Genomic DNA, 27,582 nt, shown 5'->3' on the forward strand with positions numbered 1-27,582 from the left:
GCAGAGAATTCCACAGATTTACAACGCTGGGTGAAAAAGTTTTTCCTCATCTCTGTTCTAAATGGCGTACCTTTTATTCTTTAACTGTGGCCCCTGGTTCTGGACTCCCCCAACATTGGGAACATGTTTCCTGCCTCTAGCATGTCCAATCCCTTAATAATCTTATATGTTTCAATAAGATCCCCTCTCATCCTTCTAAATTCCAGTGTATACAAGCCTAGTCGCTCCAGTCTTTCAACATATGACAGTCCCGCCATTCCAGGAATTAACCTAGTGAACCTACGTTGCACTCCCTCAATAGCAAAAATGTCCTTCCTCAAATTTGGATACCAAAACTGCACACAGTACTCCAGGTGCTGTCTCACTAGGGCCCTGTACAACTGCAGAAGGACCTCTTTGCTCCTATACTCAACTCCTCTTGTCATAAAGGCTAACATGCCATTAGCTTTCTTCACTGCCTGCTGTACCTGTATGCTAACTTTAAGTGACTGATGAACAAGGACACCCAGATCTCTTTGTACTTCCCCATTTCCTAACTTGACACCGTTCAGATAATAATCTGCCTTCCTGTTCTTACCACCAAGTGGATAACCTCACATTTATCCACATTAAACTGCATCTGCCATGCATCTGCCCACTCACACAACCTGTCCAAGTCACCCTGCATCCTCATAGCATCTTCCTCACAGTTCACACTGCCACCCAGCTTTGTGTCATCCGCAAATTTGCTAATGTTACTTTTAATCCCCTCATGTAAGTCATTAATGTATATTGTAAATAGCTGCGGTCCCAGCACCGAGCCTCGCGGTACCCCACTAGTCACTGCCTGCCATTCTGAAAGGGCCCAGTTAATCCCTACTCTTTGTTTCCTGTCTGCCAACCCATTATCTATCCATGTCAGCAAGAACATTTACTTTCCCACAGCCACAGGTTCTGCACAACCCTAATTCTACCTCAATAATGGAACACTACAGACCACTTATTGCACCATCATGGATGTTTTTAATTGAATATTTTTGCACTAAGGTCCTGTTCCTTGCAGTCTTTTTCTTTTCATTGTCATGAAGAATGTATGCATCATCTGTGTATAATTTATACTTTTTTCGTGTTGTCTGAGTCTATGTGCCTGTGACGCTGCTTGCAAGCAAGATTTCCATTGTACCTGTACCTGTACCTGACCATGCTTGTACAATATGACAATAAACTTGATTTGACTTGACTTGAATTATTCGTAGCTCTGAAGTGAACTTCATGTACAAGATGAGTTCTACCTTTCCCATCCTTCCAGGCTTTGAGATCCAGACCTTACCCTTTAAGCAAAAACACATTTTCTCATCTCATTGAATTTATATAATTTTGTTCCATTTGGAATTTGGAGATTTGCCATGTAATCAAAGAGTCTTTGTTCTGTCAAGAATTTGCTCAAGCTGCAAGATCAGTACTGTGATAAAATTAAATGCACACCACCATCTTGAAGCCAGATTAATAATCGCATATACAAGGCAATTAATAAAGTAAAATGAGGCATAAAATAGTTATAAAATGTTACATTAATCCTGCCAATGAAGCAATGATTCATATCTCCATCTTCTGTGCTGAGGTTTTGATCATCTATTATAATTACGGAAAAAATAACTTTGTTTTTGTGATTCTGAAACTCTCTAGCCCTGAACCTCTTCATTTGCTCATCAACAGTTGTTTTCAGAACGAGATTTTCTCTAACATGAGGTTTCTCAGGAACGTAATAATCGCTTTAGAGCAGAACCATCTGTGCTTTAATTTGATTGGCTCAATACCCACTGAAATATTCAAGTCATTCTGTTCCTCAGTAAGCAACAGATAGCAAGCATAGACACAAAAAGCTGGAGTAACTCAGCGGGTCAGACAGCATCTCTGAGAAAAGGGATAGGTGACGTTTGGGGTTAAGACCCTTCTTCAGACCTGAAACATCACCTATTCCTTTTCGTTTAAACCAGCATCTGCAGTTCTTTCCTACAGACTTTATCCCATCAGCCTGGGCTGGATTGATCGAGTTCCAGGGAAGAATGGACTGAGTGACTGAAGAAAGGTCCCGGCCCAAAACATCATCTGTTCATGTTCTCTAGGTTCTCTAGGTTGCTGACTGACCCGCTGAGTTATTCCATCACTTTGTGTACTTATTTGTAAACCAGCATCTGCAGTTCCTTGTGTCTCCAAAGTATTTATCTTCCTTTTGATACAGGTTGTGGCAGAGATTTCAATTGATTTTATAAAACGTGCTGCATAAATTGCCACACCATGGAAAGTTGGATTTGTAGCTGTTGTCCTTCCGACTTCGGGATGCCTGGAGAAGGAAATAGCTGAGGCCTCTTTCAATGAAAGTGCTGGTCAGTTCATATAATCATCATCATCATATCATCATATATATACAGCCGGAAACAGGCCTTTTCGGCCCTCCAAGTCCATGCCGCCCAGCGATCCCCGTACATTAACACTATCCTACACCCACTAGGGACAATTTTTTACATTTTACCCAGCCAATTAACCTATATACCTGTACGTCTTTGGAGTGTGGGAGGAAACCGAAGATCTCGGAGAAAACCCACGCAGGTCACGGGGAGAACGTACAAACTCCTTACGGTGCAGCACCCGTAGTCAGGATCGAACCTGAGTCTCTGGCGCTGCATTCGCTGTAAAGTATTTCCCTCAGCTGAAGGTTAAAAAGCAGAACCACAGAGGGAGAGTTGAGCCCTCTGCTGAAGAGACACCTGAAACTGTGTGGACTATGCGGCCGGGAACAGGAGGTGGTGGTAGTAGTCAACTGCGGCCTGAATCTTAGTGGCACCTACTTTGACAACATTTCTGTCTGTTTTGCTTGCTTTTGAGGATGCTCCATGCAGTGACACTGCAGGCAACCTTCTTTTGATTGCTTTGGTGACTGGCTGCCAAACATGAGATTGTTTGGTAGCAAATACACTTTCACGTGCTTTCCTTGATATTGTTTGCTTGTCTTTTATTGCCGCCTGCCACACGACCTTTGCCAATAGACTCATAGTTATGGAGTCTTTCAATGTGGAAATAGACCCTTCAGCCCAACGTGCCCATTCGCCAACATGTCCCATCTACACTAGTCCCACCTGCCTGTGTTTGGTCCATATCCCTCTAAATCTGTCCTAGCCATGTACCTGTCTAAATGTAACTTAAATATCACGGTAGTCCCTGCCTCAACTACCTCCTCCGGAAGCACGTTCCATGCACCCACCACTCTTTGTGTGAAAAAGTTACTCCTCAGGTTCTTATTAAATCTTTCCCCCCTCACCTTAAACTTATGCCCTCTGGTTCTCTTATTACCCTATTCTGGGCAAGAGGCTCTGTGCCTCTACCTGATCTATTCTGGGCAAGAGGCTCTGTGCCTCTACCTGATCTATTCTGGGCAAGAGGCTCTGTGCCTCTACCTGATCTATTCCTGTCATGATTTTGTACCCTATTTTGCTAACCCATTTTGCTAATGGGTTCTAATGCAAACCTTTGATATGCTGGTTATGTTAGCTGAGTCTCCCCTTGAGATGATGTCTCATGTGATGCTGCTCCTGCTATGTTCTAGGTGCTGGCTGCAGCTGCCGCGTGATCAGTGAACCAACTGATGTTGGATCATAAATATCCCGAGATGTCACTCATTGCCCCCCTCCCCCCACCCACCTCCACCTCCGATGCTGCTTACCAAACTGACCATGAGCAAAGTATATGGAAGCCTAAGACCCAACACCTAAGTCCTAAGACCTGTTTCTGTCAGTTGCAGTGCCCAGGCCAATGTCTTGTGCTCTGGGGATTACTGCACAGCGTGCTGGTGGAGCGACCCTCTGCCCCAAAACATGTTGATGTTCTGAAAATCTTTTAGCCATTGACGCTGACCATTGACAGGGAGCCCAACACAAGCTCTACTGTTCATCATAGGGTGGCTGGGATGCCCCAGTTCTTCCTGCCTTTTCAATAGGAGTTTGGCACATGTGGGGAAAAAGCCCATCAAACAGACAGTGGGCTCCTGTGACACGGGGCCAGTGTTCCCTCCAAGCTGAGTGGCGAATCAATGGGATACTAGGGTACTGGGGAGGAGATGTATCTTTGAAAGGAAGGGTGTACCTTCTCTGTAAACTGGCTCAAAATGTTGGATTAACTTAAGGGGTCAGGCAGCATCTCTGGAGAAGGTGGATACGTGATATTTCAGGTCAGTCCTTTTGTCTTCTTTTGTAAGCCAGCAACTGCGGTATCTTGTTTCTACATTTCACACTAAAAAAGCTTTTCACTGTACCTCGGTACACGTGACAATAAACTAATCTAAACTAAACTAATCTAAACTAAACTAAACTGTAAGCAGCCTGGCCATGGATGAGTGCGTGACGAGCCTGGGTCCTGTGGAACCGATTAATCACCCCTCTTGTAGCTCAGTTTGTCTGCCTCTTTGTTTCTCCCAGCCTGTATCCACCTGCAGCTCAGTGGAGCAGCAGATTCAATGTAAACTCAACAGTTTGGTTTGCTTTCAGATCCCTGACTAATTTGTTTATAATCTATTCCACAGAGGCTGCAGTCTTGCAATGTATGCAGGTTTATTGTACGGCTCCAGTTTTGTGCCCGTCCTCTACATTAAAAACCACGCAGAAAAAAATGAAACCAAGTTTTTCGGAGCTAGTCAGTTTGGTAAGAAATTTAGTTTCTTCAAGCAGAACTTAAAAATCCCCAGTAAATCTACTTATTGCTTTTTTTTATCATGAGCGACACAATCCTCTCTGCCTTACATAGAGATTAATGCCAAACACTGAAACTTCATCAAATGTTTGCAGACTGGAACTATTGAAAATGCTAAAGCTGGTCATGAATGTCAATAGACAATAGGTGCAGGAGTAGGCCATTCGGCCCCTCGAGCCAGCACTGCCATTCACCGTGATCATGGCTGATCATCAACAATCAGTACCCCGTTCCTGCCTTCTCCCCATATCCCTTGATATCCTGTCCAATTAAAGTGTGTGGTGATAGGCTTGGAATTTATTGGCACACTAATCTTTACAAATGTCATATTCTCTGCGAGTTTTATATTTCTGTTATATTATTCCTTGGACCTTTGGCCTTTGACCTGTTTTGAATCCTTTATCCAAATATTCTATACACATAGATGAGCAAATCCAAGCTGAACACTACATAGAATGTCTATCAATTCTAAGGTCTTCTAACTATGTGGAACATGGTCCACTCCACAAACTGTACTGTGGTTACAGTGCATATGTATTTACAAGGTGAAGTAAATACCAAGATCATCAATATATTATTCAGAGCAATGATAAAACGTACACCTTCAATTGACCTAATTAGCTGAAATCGCAAACAGTGGAGAAAAGGTTTTAGATACTTTGAATCTATTGATAAAAAAGAACTAGGATTGAATTGAAACCTGTCCTCTTTCATTGGGTTTCAAAAGAAATGTGATACAGGGATAGATCTCCATCTGTCTATGTTGAGGTTGTAGCACTTGGAGGGGAAATAAATAGAGAGATCTACTGTGTGCACTGGATCCTGGTGCAATTCCCTTCTTTTTCGTTTGTGGGTGAAACATAGAAAAATAGGTGCAGCAGTAGGCCATTCGGCTCTTCAAGCCAGCACTGCCATTCAATATGATCATGGCTGATCATCTGAAATCAATCAGTACCCCATTCCAGCTTTTTCCTGCATATCCCTTGATTCCTTTCCTTTAGGATGAGTAGGATTTGCTGTGAGAATGTAATCCTCATGGTGCAGTTGCCCATTTCTGTTCAGTGAAGGTAATAATCTTTATCCAAATTTAAAAGGAGAAAACATTTATTTAATAATTTCCATTTATTGATTATCATTAGCAAAGGTACATGTAATGGGAGGCCAGAACTTCCCAGCCATAAGGATTCAATCTACTGAATGTTAAAACTGGAACAATTATTATCATAATTGGTAAGATTATTATCATCAATTATTATCATCTGATGGCATAAAACAAAAAAGACTATTCGAATGATCAGCTTTATTCTGGTCTTTGCACATTCTCATCGTTTGACGGAAATGGTTAAGAGCGTTAATAGAAGATATTCCCCAGTGGTTAGCAGTGGTCTGAGATGAATGGGGTTACCTGTCGAGGAGCAAATTCAAAATGAGAGCAAAATTTGGTTAAGGCTAAAGCTGCCCAGGCAGTAGATAGGACTTTTCAGTGAACTTTGTAACCTTATTGGTGACACTTGTGTAGTGCCTAGCTGAAGTCTGCAACATGATTTTACCAGGTTGCATGCAAAACAAAGCATTTCACTGCACCTAGGTACATGTGACAATAAAGTATCACTGAATCATTGAAGCTCCTACTCCTAGTGTTGGATTATGGTTGGATTAAGGCAGAATACCCTCTCCACGTAGATGGAGGAAATGAGTGGAGGAGAACAGCACAATAGAACCCATTCCAGCAGGCATTCTCTCCATTTGTTGGATCATCAACATTGTTCCCAAGTATCAATGTTCCCATCAGCTGACTCCACAATCAGCTTTCTCTGTTCACTTCACTAAGCAAATCTAATTCATTCAGACACCACATTGTCAGTGAAGATGTAGCTGTAAATATATACCAATAAAATATAACTGCACATTTAAAAGAAACTGCCTCTATTTTTAACCAAGTACATCTGTGGTGTAAAGGAAAATACAATTCACCTCTCAGCTTTATGGAATTGGCCATTGAAATGTGAATCTTATTTTCTATGCTATATCTCCTATTTTAGTTTTTACTTTGGGACTCAGATCGGGGATCAGATTTCCAAAACTTGTACTAATTTACTTTGGTATTATTTCAAATTACTTAACGCTTTACGATAAATAATTGCTTAATTGCTTTGTTAAAATGCTTAACAGAGAAATATCACGGGAATGTATTACGTATCCTCCCAGAGATTTGATAATTACAATTTCAGGCTTAAAGGTTCTATTGTTCAATCCTAGTTCTTTTTAATCAATCGATTCAAAATATTCAGATTCTGATATGTTATCCAATTGTCCAATATCTCTTTCCAGATTAGATACCAAAGTAGCAGATTGTATTCTGCATGTTACATCAAATGCAACATATGTTGGGAAGCATGAAATGGAAACATCACTCGTAGAGTTGTTTAAATCTACAGAATGGACACCAACCCCAACAGTAATGGAACTGGAATGTGAATGAGCTTAGATATTTAGGTTGTTTCTCAAGACATGTCTTTCTGACAGAGAAGCAAATAAAAATAGATTAAAAAGGAGACGTGTTTTTAATGCGTCACAGGTACAAACTCTCTGAACCCAGCTGATAGGGAAAATATATAGGAATGATAAAAAGGTAGGACGAAGGCTGAAAGTGCAAGATCCACAACACAACGTGTGTAGAAAAGGTGGCGATAAAAGAGCAACATGCCAAAGTAGAACACAATATTTTCTTTAAAGCTGAAATTTGTCAGTATTGTCATGGGAGATCAAAACTATACCTTCTTAGACATAGATATAAGAAGCTACAAATTTATTTTCTGTTTAGTGCTTACTCAATAAATTGTTGGATTTGTTTCACTGAAGGTTGTGAATTTAGATCAGTTTTATGTCCACATACATAAGTTCCAGTCATTTATGAAGCCATTTCCAGATATATTAACCCCCCACAATACACTTAAGCACATATACCACTGATTTTTAATTTTTTTAACTGCAATCTTTAGATAAACTTGCTCTGCTTTTTCTTTGGATAAGATGGTCTCTCAGAGTTTGCATCATGATTTCAGTAGTAAGTTTGATCTCTCTAGGTCCCCCTATGCTCAGTGCTTGACAATTGCCGCCTTGCTGAATTGTATATTATTGGATAGCCCTAGAAATGAAACTTTTTGTATTGTGAGTCCAAAATCTGTAATTGTATGCTCCAACACAGATCTCTCAGATACAGATGGAAGGGATATATTCCAATGAGATCAAATCTCTATTGCCCTAAGCCTTTTTGGGCGGTTAGATTTGTATAATAAGAATATTATTCTTGGAATGAATATATTCTTATTATACAAACCTAACTGCCCAAAAAGGCTTAGTGTCTCTTTTACAAATCAGTAACGTGACTCATTCTAAGACTAGCAAAAAAGCATCGACCACTACACTCCCAAAAGATGCATCATTTTACAGCCAGGCAGGAAACCTAAGGGGAACCCAAACCAATGAGCCTTTCCAGGGGTCCTGAGTTTGCTGAGTTGAGGTACTATTTCACCTGGCTCATGCTTTGTGGGGTGTGGACATCCATTGATGTTACATCCCCACACGACTGGCTGGTGGAATTTCTAACATTATCCCCAACTTTCTCTAACAAACACCTATTGTGGCTTTTATAAATCACTATCTTGGCTGATCGTTTTCTTGGAATGAATTCAAAGAGTACTAATTGTTAAATTGTCTAAAATTCCTACATGGCCTAATTTTGAGAGATCTCAAAGCAAGGGAGAACTGATTGATCTGTGGTGTGGAGAGTCAATTATAAAGCGTTGCATATTTTGCCAATATAACTGTAATTGCATGTCCTTTTCTAGATACACTCTTAATACTGCCTTTTCTTCTGTTTTAGACATGGATTATGTTTTTGCGTACTGCAGTGGGATTATTCTGACCAGTACAGTATATTTTCTCATATATTGTGGAGTGAAGAAAAACAAACCTTGTGTTTATTCTACAGCAATATTACCTGGTAAGGTGAAGTGATTCGCTTTCACACTCTCCCAAATGCAATTACCCTATATAAGCAATACATTTGACAAAGTGATTTCCATCAGTGATTGCGAAGATTCACTCACAATGTATCAACACTAGATCGGTTCAGCCAACATTAGCTCTCAGCCACCTGGTGTTTTGGGTTTCTGTATCGGGGATGTTGTCTCTGAATTTAATGTCTCTCACCTTACTTACTACGGAGAAGTTGGCTTGGAAGGCACCGATCTGCAGGCTTGTTTAGGTACAAAATTAACACAGATGCAGTGTTGCAAAATGGAAGGGAAGTGGGTAAATCAAAGAATGTTACATAGATCACAAACCCAAGATAGAACCATAGAAACATAGAAAATAGGTGCAGGAGGAGGCCATTTGGCCCTTCGAGCCAGCACCGCCATTCATTGTGATCATGGCTGATCATCCACAATCAGTAACCTGTGCCTGCCTTCTCCCCATATCCCTTGATTCCACTAGCCCCTGGAGCTCTATCTAAACTCTCTCTTTTAAATTCATCCAGTGAATTGGCCTCCTCTGCCTTCTGTGGCAGAGAATTCCACAAATTCACAACTCTTTGCGTGAAAAACTTTCTTCTCAGCTCAGTTTTAAATGGTCTCCCCTTTATTCTTAGGCTGTAGCCCCTAGTTCTGGACTCCCCCAACATTGGGAACATTTTTCCTGCATCTAGCTTGTCCAGTCCTTTTATAATTTTATACGTCTTTATAAGATCCCCTCTCATCCTTTAAACTCCAGTGAATACAAGCCCAGCCTTTCCAATCTTTCCTCATGTGACAGTCCCTCCATCCCAGGGATTAACCTTGTGAGCCTAATTTCCCTTGTCAGCCACGGTTGCCTTACTCCCCTTAGAATCTTTCTTCCTCTTTGGAATGAAATGATCCTGCATCTTCTGGATTATGCCCAGAAATTCCTGCCATTGCTGTTCCACTGTCATTCCTGCTAGGATCCTTGCATTAGGGTTAGGCTCAAGTACAAGCTGCTCCTCAGAATCCATCTCGGAGGCACTCTACAAATTCCCTTTCTTGGGATCCAGAACCAACCCGATTTTCCCAGTCTACCTGCATATCGAAATCCCCCATAACCACAGTGGCATTACCTTTGTTACATGCCAGTATTAACTCCTGCTGAAACTTACACCCTATATCCAGGCTACTGTTTGGGGGTCTGTAGATAACTTCCATTAGTGTCTTCTTACCTTTACAATTCCTCAACTCTATCCACAGTGACTCTACATCATCAGTTCCTATGTCACCCCGCACAAGGGACTGAATTTCATCCCTCACCAACAGAGCTACCCCACCTCCTCTGCCCACCTGCCTGTCCTTTCTATAGGATGTATAACCCTGAATATCCAGCTCCCAGTCCTGATCCTTCTGCAGCCACTTCTCTGTAATTCCCACAATGTCATATCTACCAATCTCTAACTGAGCCTCACTTTACTTCTTGTACTTCGCGCATTCATATATAGTACTTTTAATCCTTTGATCATCTCATCTTTCACATCAATTCCTATTACACTTGGCCATTCTCTCCTATTCCTTCGTGAGCTTTCTGTCCCATTAATTCTGGGGTCATTAACTATCCCTTTACTCTCTTTCCCTTTAACTCCATCCTTGACTATCCCATTTTAAACACCCCCCCACTATTTAGTGTAAAACCACCCGTGAAGCAGTGGCAAACCTGCCTGCCAGAATGCTGGTCCCCCACCTGCTGAGGTGCAACCCGTCCCTTTTGTACAATTCCCCCTTACCCCAAAACAGATCCCAGTGATCTAAGAATCTAAATCCCTGCCCCCTGCACCAGCTACTCAGCCACACATTCAGATCCCCTATCTCCCTGTTCCTGTCCTCACCAGCACGAGGAACTGGAAGCAAACTGGAGATAATCACCTTGGAGGTCCTGCTTTTCAGCCTTCTTCCGAGCTCTCTAAAGTCACATAGAAACATAGAAACATAGAAAATAGGTGCAGGGGTAGGCCATTCGGCCCTTTGAGCCTGCACCGCCATTCAATATGATCATGGCTGATCATTCAGCTCAGTAGCCTGTACCTGCCTTCTCTCCATACCCCCTGATCCCTTTAGCAAAAAGGGCCACATCTAACTCCCTCTTAAATATAGCCAATGAACTGGCCTCAACTACCTTCTGTGGCAGAGAATTCCATAGACTCACCACTCTCTGTGTGAAGAAATGTTTTCTCATCTCGGTCCTAAAAGACTTCCCCCTTATCCTTAAGCTGTGATCCCTGGTTCTGGACTCCCCCAACATCGGGAACAATCTTTCCGCATCTAGCCTCTCCAACCCCTTAAGAATTTTATATGTTTCTATAAGATCCCCCCTCAGTCTTCTAAATTCCAGCGAGTACAAGCCAGGCTATCTAGTCTTTCCTCATATGTAAGTCCCGCCATCCCAGGGATCAATCTGGTGAACCTTCTCTGTACTCCCTCTAAGGCAAGAACGTCTTTCCTCAGGTTAGGAGACCAAAACTGCACACAATACTCCAGGTGCGGTCTCACCAAGGCCCTGTACAACTGCAGCAGAACCTCCCTACTCCTAAACTCAAATCCTCTTGCTATGAATGCCAACATACCATTTGCTTTCTTCACTGCCTGCTGCACCTGCATGCTTGCTTTCAATGACTGGTGCACCATGACACCCAGGTCACGTTGCATCTCCCCTTCTCCCAATCGGTCACCATTCAGGTAATACTCTGCTTTCCTGTTCTTGCCGCCAAAGTGGATAACCTCACATTTATCCACATTATATTGCATCTGCCATGCATTTGCCCACTCGCCTAATCTATCCAAGTCACTCTGCAGCCTCCTAGCATCCTCCTCGCAGCTAACACTGCCACCCAGCTTCGTGTCATCCGCAAACTTAGAGATGTTGCATTCAATTCCCTCGTCCAAATCATTAATATACACTGTAAATAACTGGGGTCCCAGCACTGAGCCTTGCGGTACCCCACTAGTCACTGCCTGCCATTCCGAAAAGGACCCGTTTATTCCTACTCTTTGCTTCCTGTCCGCCAACCAATTTTCTATCCACCTCAACACTGAACCCTCAATACCGTGTGCTTTAAGTTTGTACACCAATCTCCTATGTGGGACCTTGTCGAAGGCCTTCTGAAAGTCCAGATATAACACATCGACTGGTTCTCCCTTATCCACTCTACTAGTTACATCCTTGAAAAATTCTATAAGATTCGTCAGACATGATTTGCCTTTGGTAAATCCATGCTGACTTTGTCCGATGATTTCACCACTTTCCAAATGTAATGCTATCACATCTTTAATAACTGACTCTAGCATTTTCCCCACTACCGATGTTAGGCTAACTGGTCTATAATTCCCCGTTTTCTCTCTCCCTCCCTTTTTAAAAAGTGGGATTACATTAGCTACCCTCCAGTCCTCAGGAACTACTCCAGAATCTAAAGAGTTTTGAAAAATTATCACTAATGCATCCACTATTTCTGAGGCTACTTCCTTAAGCACTCTGGGATGCAGCCTATCTGGCCCTGGGGATTTATCTGCCTTTAATCCATTTAGTTTACCTAACACCACTTCCCGACTAACCTGGATTTCCCTCAGTTCCTCCATCTCTTTAGACCCCCGGTCCCCCGCTATTTCCGGCAGACGGTTTATGTCTTCCTTAGTGAAGACAGAACCAAAGTATTTGTTCAATTGGTCTGCCATCTCCTTGTTCCCTATGATCAATTCACCTGTTTCCGACTGCAAGGGACCTACATTTGCCTTAACTAATCTTTTTCTCTTGACATATCTATAAAAGCTTTTGCAGTCTGTTTTTATGTTCCTTGCCAGTTTTCCCTCATAATCTATTTTCCCTTTCCTAATTAAGCCCTTTGTCCTCCTCTGCTGGACTCTGAATTTCTCCCAGTCCTCTGGTATGCTACTTTTTCTGGCTAATCTGTATGCTTCATCTTTTGTTTTAATACTATCCTTGATTTCCATTGTTAGCCACGGATGCACTACCTTTCCTGGTTTGTTCTTTTGCCAAACTGGGATGAACACTTGTTGTAGTTCATCCATGCGACCTTTAAATGCCTTCCATTGCATGTCCACCGTCAACCCTTTCAGCATCAATCGCCAGTCTATCTTGGACAATTCACGCCTCATACCCTCAAAGTTACCTTTCTTTAAGTTCAGAACACTTGTTTCTGTATCGACTTTTGTCACTCTCCATCCGAATGAAGAACTCTACCATATTATGATCACTCTTGCCCAAGGGGCCTTGCACAACAAGACTGCTAAGTAACCCTTCCTCATTACTCAATACCCAGTCTAGAATGGCCTGTTCTCTCGTTGGTTCCTCGACATGTTGGTTTAGAAAACCATCTCTCAAACATTCCAAGAAATCCTCTTCCTCAGCACCCCTGCCAGTTTGGTTCACCCAATCTATATGTAGGTTGAAGTCACCCATTATAACTGCTGCGCCTTTAGTACATGCATTTCTAATTTCCTGCTTGATGCCATCCCCCAACCTCCCTACTGCTGTTAGGTGGCCTGTACACAACTCCCACTAGCGTTTTCTACCCCTTAGTGTTTCGTAGCTCTACCCATATCGATTCCACTTCCTCCAAGCTAATGTCCTTCCTTTCCACTGCTTTAATCTCCTCTCTAACCAGTAACGCTACCCCACCTCCTTTTCCTTTCTGTCTATCCCGCCTGAATATAGAATATCCCTGGATGTTGAGCTCCCAGCCTTGGTCATCCTGGAGCCATGTCTCCGTAATCCCAACTATATCATAATCATTAATAACTATCTCCACATTTAATTCATCCACCTTATTACGTATACTCCTTGCATTGAGACACAAAGCCTTCAGGCTTGTTTTTACAACTCTCTTACCCCTTGTACGATTATGTTGAAAAGTGGCCCTTTTTGATTTTTGCCCTGGATTTGTCTGCCTGCCACTTTTACTTTTCACCTTGCTACCTGTTGCTTCTACCCTCATTTTACACCCCTCTGTCTCTCTGCTCCAGCTCCCATCCCCCTGCCACATTAGTTTAAATCCTCCCCGACAGCACTAGCAAACACTCCCCCTAGGACATTGGTTCCATTCCAGCTCAGGTGCAGACCGTCCTGTTTCTGCCTCACGCTGCAGAATATCTTTCCCCTTCTTCCCGATGTCGTTTGTGCCGACATGCACTACCACTTCCGGCTGTTCACCTTCCCCCTAGAGGATGTTCTGCACTCAGTGTGTGATGTCCTGGATCCTGGCACCAGGGAGGCAAGGTACCAACCTTGAATCCCTCCTGTTGCCGCAGAAACCCCTGTCTGTACCTCTCACGATGAAGTCTAAAGAAGGGTTCTGGCCTGAAACCTCATCTATTCTTTTTCTCCAGAGTTTCTGCCTCACTTGCTGAGTTACTCCAGCATTCTGTGTGCATCTGCAGCTCCTTCTTGCACATTATGTATGTCCTGGCAGGATGGTATTGATCATACATCCCCAAGAATATTGATTGATTCATGGACACAGCATGGAAACAGGGCCTTTGGCCCACCGAGTCTTTGCCGACTGTAGATCTCACGTTCACACTAGTTCTATGTTATCCCACTTTCCTATCTACTCCTTGGACACTAGGGGCAATTTTTAGAGGCCAATTAACCTACTAACCCACATGTCTTTGGCATGTGGGAGGAAATTGGAGCACCTGGAGGAAACACATGAGGGAGAACATGCAAACTCCACACAGACAGCACTCCAAGTCAGGATTGAACCTAGGTCTCTGGAAAGGCATTGGAAAAACTGAAAATTATATGTATAATGAAGAGAGTCATGGGATTTCATCGTTGAATGATTATGAACTTGAAGACGTTCTGCATCCACTTCAGGCTGTTACAAATTAGCTAAGTTTACTGCAGAATTATAACCAGGTTTGTAAACTTTAGAAGGGAATTACTGAGAATTCAAAAGTCAAGATAAATTATGAGAAAATCAAAAGCATATTGGATCGTGAATTACTTAACAATCTTGGATTCATGCCCGGATTTTATCATTGATTTAAATCTGGGACCATTTATCTTCCAAGAGCAATGGAAAGCAAAATTTACATTTTATTCATTTAGTTTAATTTAGTTTAGAGATACAGACCCTTGGGCCCACTGAGTCCATGCCAACCAGCAATCTAGCACGATCCGACACACTAAGGACAATTTACAATTATACCAAAGCCAATTAACCTATCAACCTGTACGTCTTTGGACTGGAGCACCTGGAGAAAACTCACACAATCACAAGGAGAAGGTAGAAACTCCACAGAGACAACACCCATAGTCAGGATCGAACCTGGGTCTCTGGTGCTGTAAGGCAGCAACTCTATCCCAGTGCCACTGTACTGTCCAAGTTCCTGAAGGTTTCTCAGGAAACTGGGAGAAAACTCTGATGTTTTATCTTCCCGCTCCAAATCTACGCTCCCAGAAGGTTCATCACTTCTGGGTTCATTAGCAACATGACCTGTCCAACGCGAGGACAGTCAGTGTTTTTGATTTACCTCACATTTTGATGACTAACTTCCAATTTCTTTGAAACCTGCCTCAGTGAGAGTGAAGGATAAGAGACTGCTGAAGTTCACTACTAATCCTTATAGCAATTCCTTTATAAAGGCTAATTGTCGATCGGTAGACATTTACTGATTCTCAATTTCTTGCATTCTTAGCTTTCTTCTCGGGACTGCTGTGGGGAATAGCAAACGGTGCTTGGTTTCTGGCAAACTACTACCTGGGTGCAGTTATCACATTTCCTCTCATTACTGCTGTGAGTATCATAAAGTTCTGCTCATACCTATAGTATAAATACCTATAGTACAATTCTTGATTAGAATGGGTGTCAAGGGTTATGAGGAGAAAGCAGGAAAATGGGATCAGGAGGCAGAGATCTGCCATGGTTGAATGGCGGAGTGGACTCGATGGCCCGAATGGCCTAATTCTACTACAAAAACTTGTGAACTTCCAGAAAATGGTGGAAACATATCAGCAGGTCAGGTAGCATCTGTGGAAAAATAAATAGTTAACGTTTCAGGTCCAGGACTCGACAGCAGAACTGGGTAAGCGAGAAGACCAGTTAGTTTTAGGCAGCAGAGAAGGTGGAGGAAGGGATTGTAGCAGGAAAGGAATATCTCCAACAGGCCAAGACCAGATAACCTAATGTGGTGGCTAAGAAAGCAAATAAGAACATTAATCCTCTGTTCAAACACTTGAAGATTTATAAGAAATTTGGCACTTTGTGCAAAGACTGAAAAGAATGAGAGAGACTTGCATCAAATGCAATACACTACAATGCTGACGAAATGGGGGGGGGGGGGGGAGAGAGGGAGGGAGAGGGAGGGAGGGGGAGGGAGGGGGAGGGAGAGAGAGGGAGAGAGAGGGAGGGAAAGAGAAAGAGAGAAAAAAAAAGTAAAGCAGATGCTGTTGGAGATAGCAAGCCACAACTAACCAGAGGAGATGATGAGCAGGCATATTGAGATGCTGATGTTTCAGGCTCACTGTCAGGGCCTTTGTTTTCGCTCTGGTGTATCACAGACAGTTGTTGTGTGTCACACTTTTTCTATTTCCTAGGAACTGGTGGATGGGAACCCATTTGCTAGCCAGCTGTTGTGCCTTCGCCCCTCATTGCTCTCTATTGCTGCCAAGCTTGTCGCATGCTGCTGCCCCCCACAGGGCAGTACGTGGCACTGCACCCACCATTGCTCATCACTCAACATCACACACCACTCACCATGGTTGTCACCATGTGTCCCAGCGGATAAAAGCCAGGAGCTGGTTTTAACTATTCTTTAACTGCCACATTAAAGTACCTGGTCTCACCCTACCTGAGATGTTCCCTTTGTTGTGTAAATCTCTCCCCTTCCTTCTCTGCCGCCCAAAACTAACCAATTGTCTCCCTTTCCCATCTGCGAGGAGGTTCCTTGGCCTGCCATATTAACTGTTTCTATTTCCACAGATTCAGCCTGACCTCCTGCTTTTACCAGATTTTTTTGTTCCCATTTCATATTTCAGGTTTTTAAAAAATCTTCATTTACCGTTCAATTTATATTCTGCGAACAAAGTCTAATGTGAAGAAAAAGAAATTAGTCAGCTGAATTATTAAGGATATGAAAAGCTATAGAGAGCTATTTGTGGTTTTAATGTCAAGAACACTGTTGCTGCTTTTGGCTCTTTTACAATCCGATACGCAAAAAAATAATTTATTCCAGGAGGGAAATTGGTCTGCCAACAGTCATAACAACACAAAATACATGAAACATGAAATTAAAATGATGAGTGGAAAGTACAGGATTGGGGATGTGCAAAGATTGGGGTGGGGGGGGGGGGTTGAGGGGGAGAAGAAGGGGGAGCAGTTGTACAGTTTGATAGCCACAGGGAAGAAGAATCTCCTGTGGCGTTCTGTCCTGCATCTTGGTCGATCCAGTCTGATACTCGTCAGGTTGACCAGTGTGTCATGGAGGGATGAGCTGTATTGTCCAGGATGCTCCGCAGTTTGAGGAGCATCCTCCCCTCCAAGACCACCTCCCATGAATCCAACTCCGCCCCCAGGATGGAGCTAGCCTTCCTGATGAGCTTGTTAATTCTGTTGGTGTCCGCGGCCTTCACCCTGCTACCCCAGCACATGGCAGCGAAGAAGATGGCACTGTCCGCTGCCAATTGATAGAACATCTGCAGTATCTTATTGCAGATGTTGAAAGAGCGGAGTCTCCTCAGGAAGTACAGGTGGCTCTGTCCCTTCTTATACAGGGCCTCAGCATTCCTGGACTAGTCCAGTTTACTGCCCAGGTACACTCCAAGGTATTTGTACTCCCTGGTAAACTGCACATCCACACCATTGATGGAGACAGGGGACAGGGGTTTTCCTCTCCTCCTAAAGTCCACCACTAACTACTTAGTCTTGTCTTGAGCTGCAGGTGATGCAGCCCACACCACTCAACAGTCGTTGACTACACCTCTGTATTTAGCTTCCCTCCCCTCACTGATGCAGCCCACAATTGCAGAGTTATCCGAAAACTTCTGCAGGTGGCAGGAGTCCGAGTTGTAACTGAAGTCTGAGGTGTAGATGGTGAACAGGAAGGGAGAGAGGACCATCCCCTGTGGGGCCCCCGTATTGCTCACTACCATGTCCGAGATGCAGTTCTGTAGCCCGACATATTGTGGTCGTCCAGCCAGGTAGTTGGTGATCCAGGACATCAATGGAGCATCCACTTGCATCTTAGTTTGCTCCCTAGCAATGCAGCCAGGATGGTGTTAAAAGCACTGGAGAAGTCAAAGAACAGACTCTCAATGCTTCCCAGCTTATCCAGGTGAACATAGGAATGATAGAGCATGTGGATGATGGTGTCCTCAACCCCCACCTTTGTTTGGTAAGCGAACTGCAGGGGGTCCAGGTAGGGTTTAACCAGGGGTCACAGGTGAGTGGGCACCTGCCTCTCCAGGGACTTCATGATGTGTGAAGTCAGCGCCACCGGTCTGTAGTCATTGGAGGATCTGGGATGCGTCCTCATTGTATAGGAACCAGGCAGGATGTCTTCCACATCACAGGAACCCTCTCCAGGCTCATGCTCAGGTTAAAGATATACTGGAGTATTCCGCACAACTGGCTGGCACACGCCATGAGCACCCTCGGGCTGAGACCATCGGGACCCGTGGCTTTGCCTGGGCAGAGTCTGCTCAGCTCCTTCCTCACCTGCTCAGCCTTGATGGTCAGGTACGACAAAGAAAGGGCAGAGGAAGTGGACCTGGGGCATTGAGGAGGAGAGTCTGTCTGGGAGCAGGAGGGGTGGGTGGGCAGTGGCTCCTTCATCAAATCTGTTAAAAAACAGGTTTAGCTCATTGGCCTAGTCCTGATTGCTTTCCCTCCCCAGGCCACTGGTCTTCTTGTCGTCTGTAATGCTCTTCATACTGCTCTGCACATCCTTCATGTTGTTCTGCTGAAGTTTCAGCTCCAGCTTCCTCCTGTTGTCATCCTTGCCCTGTCTTAGTCTCACCTTCAGATCTCTCTGCACCAGTTTCACCTCCCATTCTGTACACGTTTCACCTTTTGCTTACATTGGTTATGTCACACCATTGCATTCTAAAAAACACAGATTAATTCTCTGGTGTGGCTTCTGTTGACAATAATGTAGGAATGTGGCAGTGGAACCATTGTCATCCTTTTCCAAAACACAAAGTGCTGGAGGACCTCAGTGTGTCAGGCAGCATTTGCGGAGGGAATGGATAGGCTATATTTCAGCTCAGCTCCCCCTCCTTTGGACACCAGAAGGTTTGAAGAAGGATCCCGACCCGAAACATCACCTATCCCTTTCTCTGTTGATGCTGCCTGACTGGCTGAGATCCTCCAGCACTTTGTATTTTGCTCAAGGTTCCAGCATCTGCAGTTCTTTATGTCCCTATTGTGATGCTTTGTTTGATACGTGCGATTGTCCCACTGGATACCTCCAGGGGGCAATGTTGGAATGGACTGGAGTCACATCGGGGCAAAACTGGATAAGCAATGTCCTTCCTTAAAGGACAACTTGAACCTCCTCCGATTTAGTAGCAATCTTTGTTTCATGAAGGATGTAAAGACTTCCTGTTATTTTGAACCAATCCACAATCTCAGACCATTCCAAAGCAACTAAACCCAGTGAGCAGTATTTGAAATTAAAACATGGCAGTAACATATGAAATATTGTAATTGATCAGTCAGTGCATGTACACTGTCACCAATTGCAATTCCTAGTGAATTTTTATGACTGTATTTTTTACTAAGAATACATTTTCAAGTTTTTAGAAAGTTTATTCAGATTTTCAAGCCACCTATAAAATTTGAAAAGTAGCTTTCTTGGACAGACATCGAGGATGACCACTCTGGAAACTCCTCCCATACATTCACCACTTGTGTGAACTTGCGGTACTTCTAATTACATATTTATTTATTTCAAAGTGTCAACTATACAGATGAAAGGTGATGATCAACTTGATGATGTCAGAATTTGCATGAAGTCATTGGCAGTCCGATTACACCATTCATGTTTTGTTTGTTATATCGCCGCGTTGAACTGATGACAATGATTAATGTGCCTCTCACTATTTAAGGTGAGAGGGGCAAAGTTTTAAAGAGATGCGTGGAGCAAGGTTTTTAGACAGAGGGTGGTGAGTGCTTGGAATGTGCTGCTAGTTATGGTGGTTGAGGCAGCTACTCTAGTAGACGGTTACTGCTTCCCACACTTCAGAATACATCATTGGCTGTAAAACTATAAGGTAACTATGAGGCCCATTCTCTGAATGCATTCAAGAGAGAGCTAGATAGAGCTCTTAAGGATAGCGGAGTCAGGGGGTATGGGGAGAAGGCAGGAACGGGGTACTGATTGAGAATGATCAGCCATGATCACATTGAATGGCGGTGCTGGCTCGAAGGGCCGAATGGCCTCCTCCTGCACCTATTGTCTATTGTCTATTGTCTATTGTACTTCTATGAAATTATAGATGGCGATCTTTAAATGCAAGCTTCTCTTCTGCTTCTTCTTTTTCTTTCTTTTCATCATGTGCGTTTCCAGTCACTCTGTGTCATAAGGTCATAAGAAATAGGAGTAGAATTAGGCCATTCGGCCCATCAAGTCCACTCCGCATTTCAATCATGGCTGATCTATCTCTCCCTCCTAACCCCATTCTTCTGCCTTCACCCCATAACCTCTGACACCTGTACTAATCAAGAATTGTCCTGTGATTCTGCTCTCGCCCCCCCCCTTCCCCCAAATGGAACAAGGACAGAGTTCCCCTGGTCCTCACTTCTCACCTCCCCAGCCTACGCATCCATCATTTTCCAACATTTCCATCACCTCCAAGATGATCCCATCACCAGTCAAAACTTACCATCCCAACCTGTAGCCATTTTCTGCAGAGACCATTCCCCTTGAGGGATTTTCTCATCCTATCCCACCCAAACCAACCCCTCCCCAGGTCCTTTCCCCTGAAACCACAGGAGATGTAAAACCTTTCCCTTTACCTCCTCCCTCACATCCATCCAGAGACTTTAGAAGTCCTTCCAGGTGAGATAGAGGTCCATGTACATCTCTTCTATCCTCATCTACTGCAGTCATTGTTCCTCCTTTTCATCGACAAGATCAAGCACAGACAAGCTGACCATTTTGTTGAATACTTGTGCTAGGTTCATTTATGGACCGCTGGATCTCCCGGTTGCTAACCATTTTAACTCTTCTTCCCATTCCCATACTGACCTCTCCACTCTGCTCCAAACTGTTCAGATAACACACACATCTAGCTGTTTAAGAGGAAACTACCTTCCCTTCTGTCATTCCTGCAGCTCTCCTGCTCTACGACCATATTCTCACCCGGACTTACAACCACAGTCACGTGTGTTACCTCTGCACTTGTCTTCGATGCCATTTTGTGCCATGTGGCTTCCAGATCTGTTTCCAGACATTCCAATTTGGGCCCAACCAGAATTTCGGATGCCTTCACTCAATTCATCGCTTTTTGCAGCAGTTCTCCTTCCCTGCCCGCCATATCATGCCAAGCCATGCCCGCCATGCCATGCCAAGCCATGCCCACCAAGCCATGCCAAGCAATACCTGCCATGCCATGCCCACCAAGCCATGCTCACCATGCCTGCCATGCCAAGCCATGCCATGCCATGATGCTCCAGCAGGCCCTCACTTTGACTCGCCCGCAGCTCTGGGCCTAGCTCACCCAAACCAGGATAGACCTCAACTTTATTCTTTGTTGGATTCACGCCTTCAATCGATGTTTTTTCACTTACCTGACCTCCGCTGAGGGTCACAAGGTTGCCCGCCTCCAGACCGGCCCCTCCGCCAACTCTCCTCGACCCAGCCATGCTCCAAACCACCCGCGGGCCACAGGCTTCACCGTGCCCCACCGTCACAAGGCCGCGACCCACAGCACCACCGGGAGACACAGCGCCAACACTCGCTGATTCCTCGGCCACTCATGGGCCAGGGCCACTGAAGCTGCTGCCACCTCCACCGCTGCCGGCCCTCACCATGTCCCCGGCCACACAGGTCAGGCCCACCAATGCCGGCCCCTGCCATGACCCTGGCCACACAGGTCAGGCCCACCAATGCCGGCCCCTGCCATGACCCTGGCCACACAGGTCAGGCCCACTGATGCCGATGCCATCGCCGGCCCTTACCTGCTCCCCCGGCCGCCCGCGGTGCGTGGCCAATGACTCACCGATCCTCATCTCCCCCTCCTTCCCCCCCCCCCCCCCCCTCAACTCAACTGTGTTCCAGGCCAAGCGGCTTCCATGCTGCCGGCTCCAACTACCTCGCGTGGACAGTCTCCTGGGACCTGCTGCTCTTCCTTTACACTCGAGAACCTCAATAATGACACCACTAGGTCCTGCTGCCTTTCCCCCTATGCCAGCCATGCTACATCCCGTACCCCCTACCCCTACACCACCCCTCGCATCCCCCTACCCTTCAGGCCCACATCATCTCCACACAGTATCTTTCCCGAGCCTCCCTCCTGCCCCCTGCCCCCTCAGAGCCTGGGTCTGACCCCAATTCTTACCCTGCTGGGTTTTCACCATCACCCCTGACCTTCCCCTCTCTAATGCAGAACAGTCGGCAGAGGCTTTACCTCTGTTTCAAATTTTAAAAGAAACAGCATTTGAGACACAAGTTACTGATGTTCCTGAGAATGGCAGGTGTCAAACAGGAAGTCTCTTAGGATTGAGGAAGTCCAGCTTTCTCCATATATTGAGCCATTGAGCCATTGACCCAACTCTTCCGATCTACCCTGTGAGGGTGGCCCGTCCAACCTAATCGCCAACTTATATATTCCCATCCTGAGGCAGCAGCAGCGATATATGTTTGGCCCTGGTCTGGTGACCCAAACCTGTTCACTCCATCATATTTACTTTACACTTCTTGAACCATCGCACCCTCCCGTCCCCACAACACAGTGCTCCCTCTTTACTCTCTTTCCTTTCAGGTGAGGCAGAGGTTCACTTGCACCTCCTCCAACATCATCTACTGTACCCACTCTTCCAGGAGTGGACTCCTATATATCGGTGAGACCAAGCGCAGACTGGGCAATCGTTTCGTTATACACCTTCGCTCAGTCTGCCTTGGCCTACGTGATCGCCCAGTTGCCAAACACTTTAACTCCCCATCCCATTCCTGCACTGACCTTTCTGTCCTGGGCCTCCTCCACAGAGAGTGAGGCCAGACGCAAATTGGAGGAACAGCACCTCATATTTCGCTTGGGCAGCTTACAACCCAGCGATTTGAATATTAATTTCTCTAATTTCAAGTAACCCTTGCATCCCCTCTCTCTCCGTTCATCCCCCACCCGAGTTGTTTTACTAGTTTCACTGTCATCCTGCTGAGTTTCATTGTATCACTCATCACCTTCCCCACAGCCAACAATGGACCATTGTGGGCTCCATCTTTCCTTAATCATTGTTGCTTTTTGCATATCTTTCATTCATTTGTTTATGTACCTTCTGAATCTCTCGCTTCCCTCTCCCTTGACTCTCAGTCTGTAGAAGGGTCTTGCCCTGAAACATCACCTCTTCCTTTTCTCCAGAGATGCTGCCTGACCGGCTGAGTTGCTCCAGATTTTTTGTGTCTATCTTTGGTGTAGGCCGGCATCTGCATAACATTATCAGAAACAATTATGAGTCTTTATAGTAATAGAACATTTTGTTTTAAAAGCAGATGTTCTGTGGCTTTGCCCAGTTATTTGGTAGAGTGTTATGCCTTTTAACTTGATTATTGAGAGAAACTGAAGTTTCATGACTGCGTACAGTATTTCTTTTCGTCTTGCTGTTTAGGAGGCTGCCCTGCCCCCTGGTGCAACAAGTAAGAATGACAGGCATTGCCAAATAAAACTGGAAACCACTGGAGATGCTCAGGCTGGTCTGTCTGCTTCATTAACAGGAAAGATTATTGTTGATTCCTCTCTTGGACAATATTCCTGACCACTAAGTTTTATCAGGAGTTTCTGATGTAATTCAGTTTTTCAGCATTTCCATGACTTTGCTGTTGTATCAGCATTAAAGTGATCGAAATGCGACCAAGGCAAAATGGCATGTCAGCAATGCTTAGATGATAGACTTTGCTGCGGTTTGGACATAAAGTTTTGCACATAACACTGGGATGGACTACTCCATGTACAAGAAAGCACAAGGCGTATAAGCAAAACATGGAAGTGTATTGCAAGAATCCCTTTTTTCAAGCAGCACTAAAATGAATAAGACAATTTCCCTTGTGTTAGGAGATAATACCAACTCTCCTATTTATGTTTCAGGGTCCATCTATAATTTCGTTGACATGGGGAGTGTTTTACTTTAAAGAAATAAAGGTCAGTTCATTTTGAATAATAACAAGTAGTTTTTGAACCACGTGAACTGATGTCTGAATTACTTGATTTGCAACAAATAGAAACTGACATTTTCGTGCAGTGGCAATTAATGGCCTGTCACTTGGTTCTACAAAGGAGTGATGTGCAGGTTTAGTTGGGGGTGAAAGCTCAGACAGGCTGCTCTAGGTCACCACGATGGGGGAAAGTATGGGCCAGGATCATCAGGTTGTAAGAAACCAACCAACCCAATCTGTACTATTGGGCTGCTTCGGCAATATTAGCTGTACCACCACACTGATTAGTGAGCTAAGTTAAGCTTTGGCGATCAGCTGGAGTAAGAACGACCACTATTATTAGCCTGAAAGTAGGTCAGATATGAAAGTCTCAAGTATTGGGTAGAAAGCAAAAACACACAGATTGGTACTTAACTCTCTGTTACATGTCAGATCCGCTCTTCCAAACATTAGAATAGCAAAAGCAGAGTTATTTAAAATATTGATTTGTTGATTCAGTGACACAGCTTGAAAAGAGGCCCTTCAACCCACCAACTCTACTCTGATGACCATCGATCACCGGTTCACACTAGTTCTAACGTCTCACTTTCTCTCCCAATCCCTTCACACACTTGGGGCAATTTACAGAGGCCAGTGAACCCACAAACAGTCTTTGAGATGTGGGAGGGAACTGGAGCAGCCAGAGGAAACCCACATAGTCACAGGGAGAACATGCAAACTCTACACAGACAGCACCTGAAGTCAGGATCCAACCCAGGTGTCTGGCGCTGTGATACAGCAACTCAAACAGTCGCACCACTATAGAGAGGTTTGGTCAGAATATTGGGAATAAATCTGTCTCCACATTATTAAATGATTAGAGACATGGAGTAGGTACAAAAATGGAATAGGTACAAAAAAAGATCTAAAAGCACCAAGGTCAACTAGCAGGCTGGACCGCCTCTCTCTAAAAAGTGATCTGATAGAAGAAGTCTCACATTATAAAGCGTGAATGGTTTCAGTTGGAGAAACCCCCAAATTAAAATTGACCATAAAATAATAACAAATTCAGCAGGTTACTCAAGAGAAATTGCTCAAGAGTGTTGAGTATGTGGAACTCGTCAACACATAAAAAGGTTGAAGTTAAGAGCATCGGGGCTTTTAAGTGCCATATGAATTAGGTGAGGTTGGAGGCGTAATGGAGTAAAGTTGCATGGGACTTCCATGGCGAAGGTGAAAAAACAGATTTAAAGGTATAAAGGGTACATCATTTGAGCCAGAGGGCCAGATGGCCTGTTTCCATGCCATAAAGCTCTGCAATTCCACTCCATGGAACAAATGAAAGAATGGCATCTGATGCCTCCTGGATCAAAGATCACGAGCCAACTTGCTAATTCAACATTGGTCAGTCAAACTGTGCTGTTGGCTGTTACAATTAAAGGATATTTGTACATATAATTTTTGTACATACAATTTTTAATATTTGTACATACAATTGAATAAATTCATAAATGTTAAGTATGACAGCCTTGTGTTTTTCTACCACAGCTTTAATCTTTTGCAAAGTAGAGATTATTATAGGAGACACAAAACTTCAAGATGCTGCTGTTGCGATTTACTCAAATTGTTTAAAATAACAGGATGTAGCTGCAATTTTTAGCTGCCTTTGCAATAATCTAGGAGTGTTTGATCATAGTATGAATTAACCAAGAGGTGCACCATTTCCCATTGCTGGCAACTCTCTCTTGCCTAAGGACAGATAATATATTAAAATTGAGAATTAGTGAAGCATTAACATTAAATTTATTGATGTAAGCTCATTGATTTGCTGTGTTTATTGACTGGGAGATTTAATTCAGGAAATAACAAACTAGATTCTTATTTGGCATTGCGGGACACAGTGATACTGTAAGGTGGTTCACCACGGTGGCAACAAGTTGACGAAGACAGCTTATAGTGCATGCGCCTTCATAGGATGGGCATTGAGTACAAGAATTGGATGTCATATTACAGCCGCATAAGACATTGGTGAGACCTGGAATAGTGTGTGCAATTCTGGTCACCACACTATAGGAAGGGTGTAATTAAGCTAGAAAGGGTGCAGAAATGTATGACAGGAAGGTTGCCAGGATGGAAAGGCTTAGGTTATGAGGAGAGACTGGATAGGCTTTAACTATTTCACTGGAGCAAGGGATGCAGGTGAGTGAGGTTTATAAAGGGCAGAATCTTTTTTGGGGTAATGGAGTCTTAAACAGGAGTTTAAGTTGAGAGAGGAAAGAGCTAAAGGGGACCTGAGCAACAACTTTTTCGCGCAAAGAGTGATGTATATAGGGAAAAATCTGCCAGAGGCAGTGATAGAGATGAGTACAATTACAAGAGGCTTGTAGGATTAGCTCAGGAAGGCATCTTGGTCAGCTTGGACGATTTGGGCCAAATGGTTTGTTTCCGTACCAGCTGTATGACACTTTTTCTCATTACACGTTAAATGTTTAAAAAAATGCATCCAAAGGTAAATACTTTCTTGCTCTTTAGACGCAGAGTCTCTTGCTCAGAGTAGAGTAATGGAGAACCAGAGGACATAGGTTTAAAGTGAAGAGGGAAAAGATTTTATAGGACTCTGAGTGATAACTTTTTCACACAATGAGTGGTGGGTGTATGGAATGACTGCCAGAGGAGGTAGTTGAGGCAGGGACTATCGCAACGTTTAAGAAGCAATTAGACAGGTACGTACAAAGCCTAGGTTTAGAGGGATATTGGCCAAGTGTAGGCAGGTGGGACTAGTGTAGATGGGACGTGTCTGTCGATGTGGGTAAGTTGGGCCGAAGGGCCTGTGTTTCCACACTGTATGACTCTATGACCTGTTTTTTTTCAAATATGCAACTATTCTGTTTCCAGGGTTCACGGAATTTTGTGATACTCGGTTTTGTGCTGGCCATTGCACTTACTGGAACCATACTCATTGGTTTGTCTAAAGTGGAAGGAATTGTCTGACCTATCCTGTGCAGCAACTGAATAATGGAGTCCGCCATTTCTCAGAAGCAACAGAAACCTGCTGAACAATACCTGAAAAAAAATAATATTTGATTGTACGCTTTTGTGCAATATGTAATGCTGCTAATTTAAGATTAAATAGTCTCAAGCTTTTGGAGGGCATTGACTCTAACTAAGTACATGAAGTGTACAGGATAGTCAGGAGTGCCTTAGTAGAAATCTAGTAGAAAAGCCTTGGTGTCATAATTTAAAGAACGTTTTGCTGTTTGTTACCTGGATCCTGACACCCGTCCAGTCTTATTGTTCCACATTAAAAATACGCTATATGAAGTGGCTGTTAAGTAACTTGTAAGATCTTGTGCACACTAAATAGTAAACAGGGCAGCAACCTGCTTATCATCTACAAAACCGTAAGTTATGGCTGTAGTTGCAATGTAGCCGCAGTGCAACGTAACTGTTGCAGTGTCTATCCCCCCCTCCAATCACTCTTGTTCCGTTA

At 44.0% G+C, this 27,582-nt stretch overlaps 1 protein-coding gene across 1 annotated transcript in view; it reads left to right on the forward strand.

The window, feature by feature from the left end:
* The window catches only part of LOC144599831 (transmembrane protein 144-like), a 60,999-nt gene extending 33,916 nt beyond the window's left edge, over window positions 1–27,083 (forward strand). Inside the window, 5 exon segments of the mRNA XM_078411087.1 lie at window positions 4,556–4,674; window positions 8,609–8,728; window positions 15,441–15,538; window positions 24,046–24,099; window positions 26,988–27,083. Of these exon segments, the coding sequence (XP_078267213.1) occupies window positions 4,556–4,674; window positions 8,609–8,728; window positions 15,441–15,538; window positions 24,046–24,099; window positions 26,988–27,083 (487 nt within the window).
* The last annotated feature ends 499 nt before the right edge of the window (window positions 27,084–27,582 follow it).

Source organism: Rhinoraja longicauda, chromosome 1, assembly GCF_053455715.1.
Source record: "Rhinoraja longicauda isolate Sanriku21f chromosome 1, sRhiLon1.1, whole genome shotgun sequence".
NCBI lineage: Eukaryota > Metazoa > Chordata > Chondrichthyes > Rajiformes > Arhynchobatidae > Rhinoraja > Rhinoraja longicauda.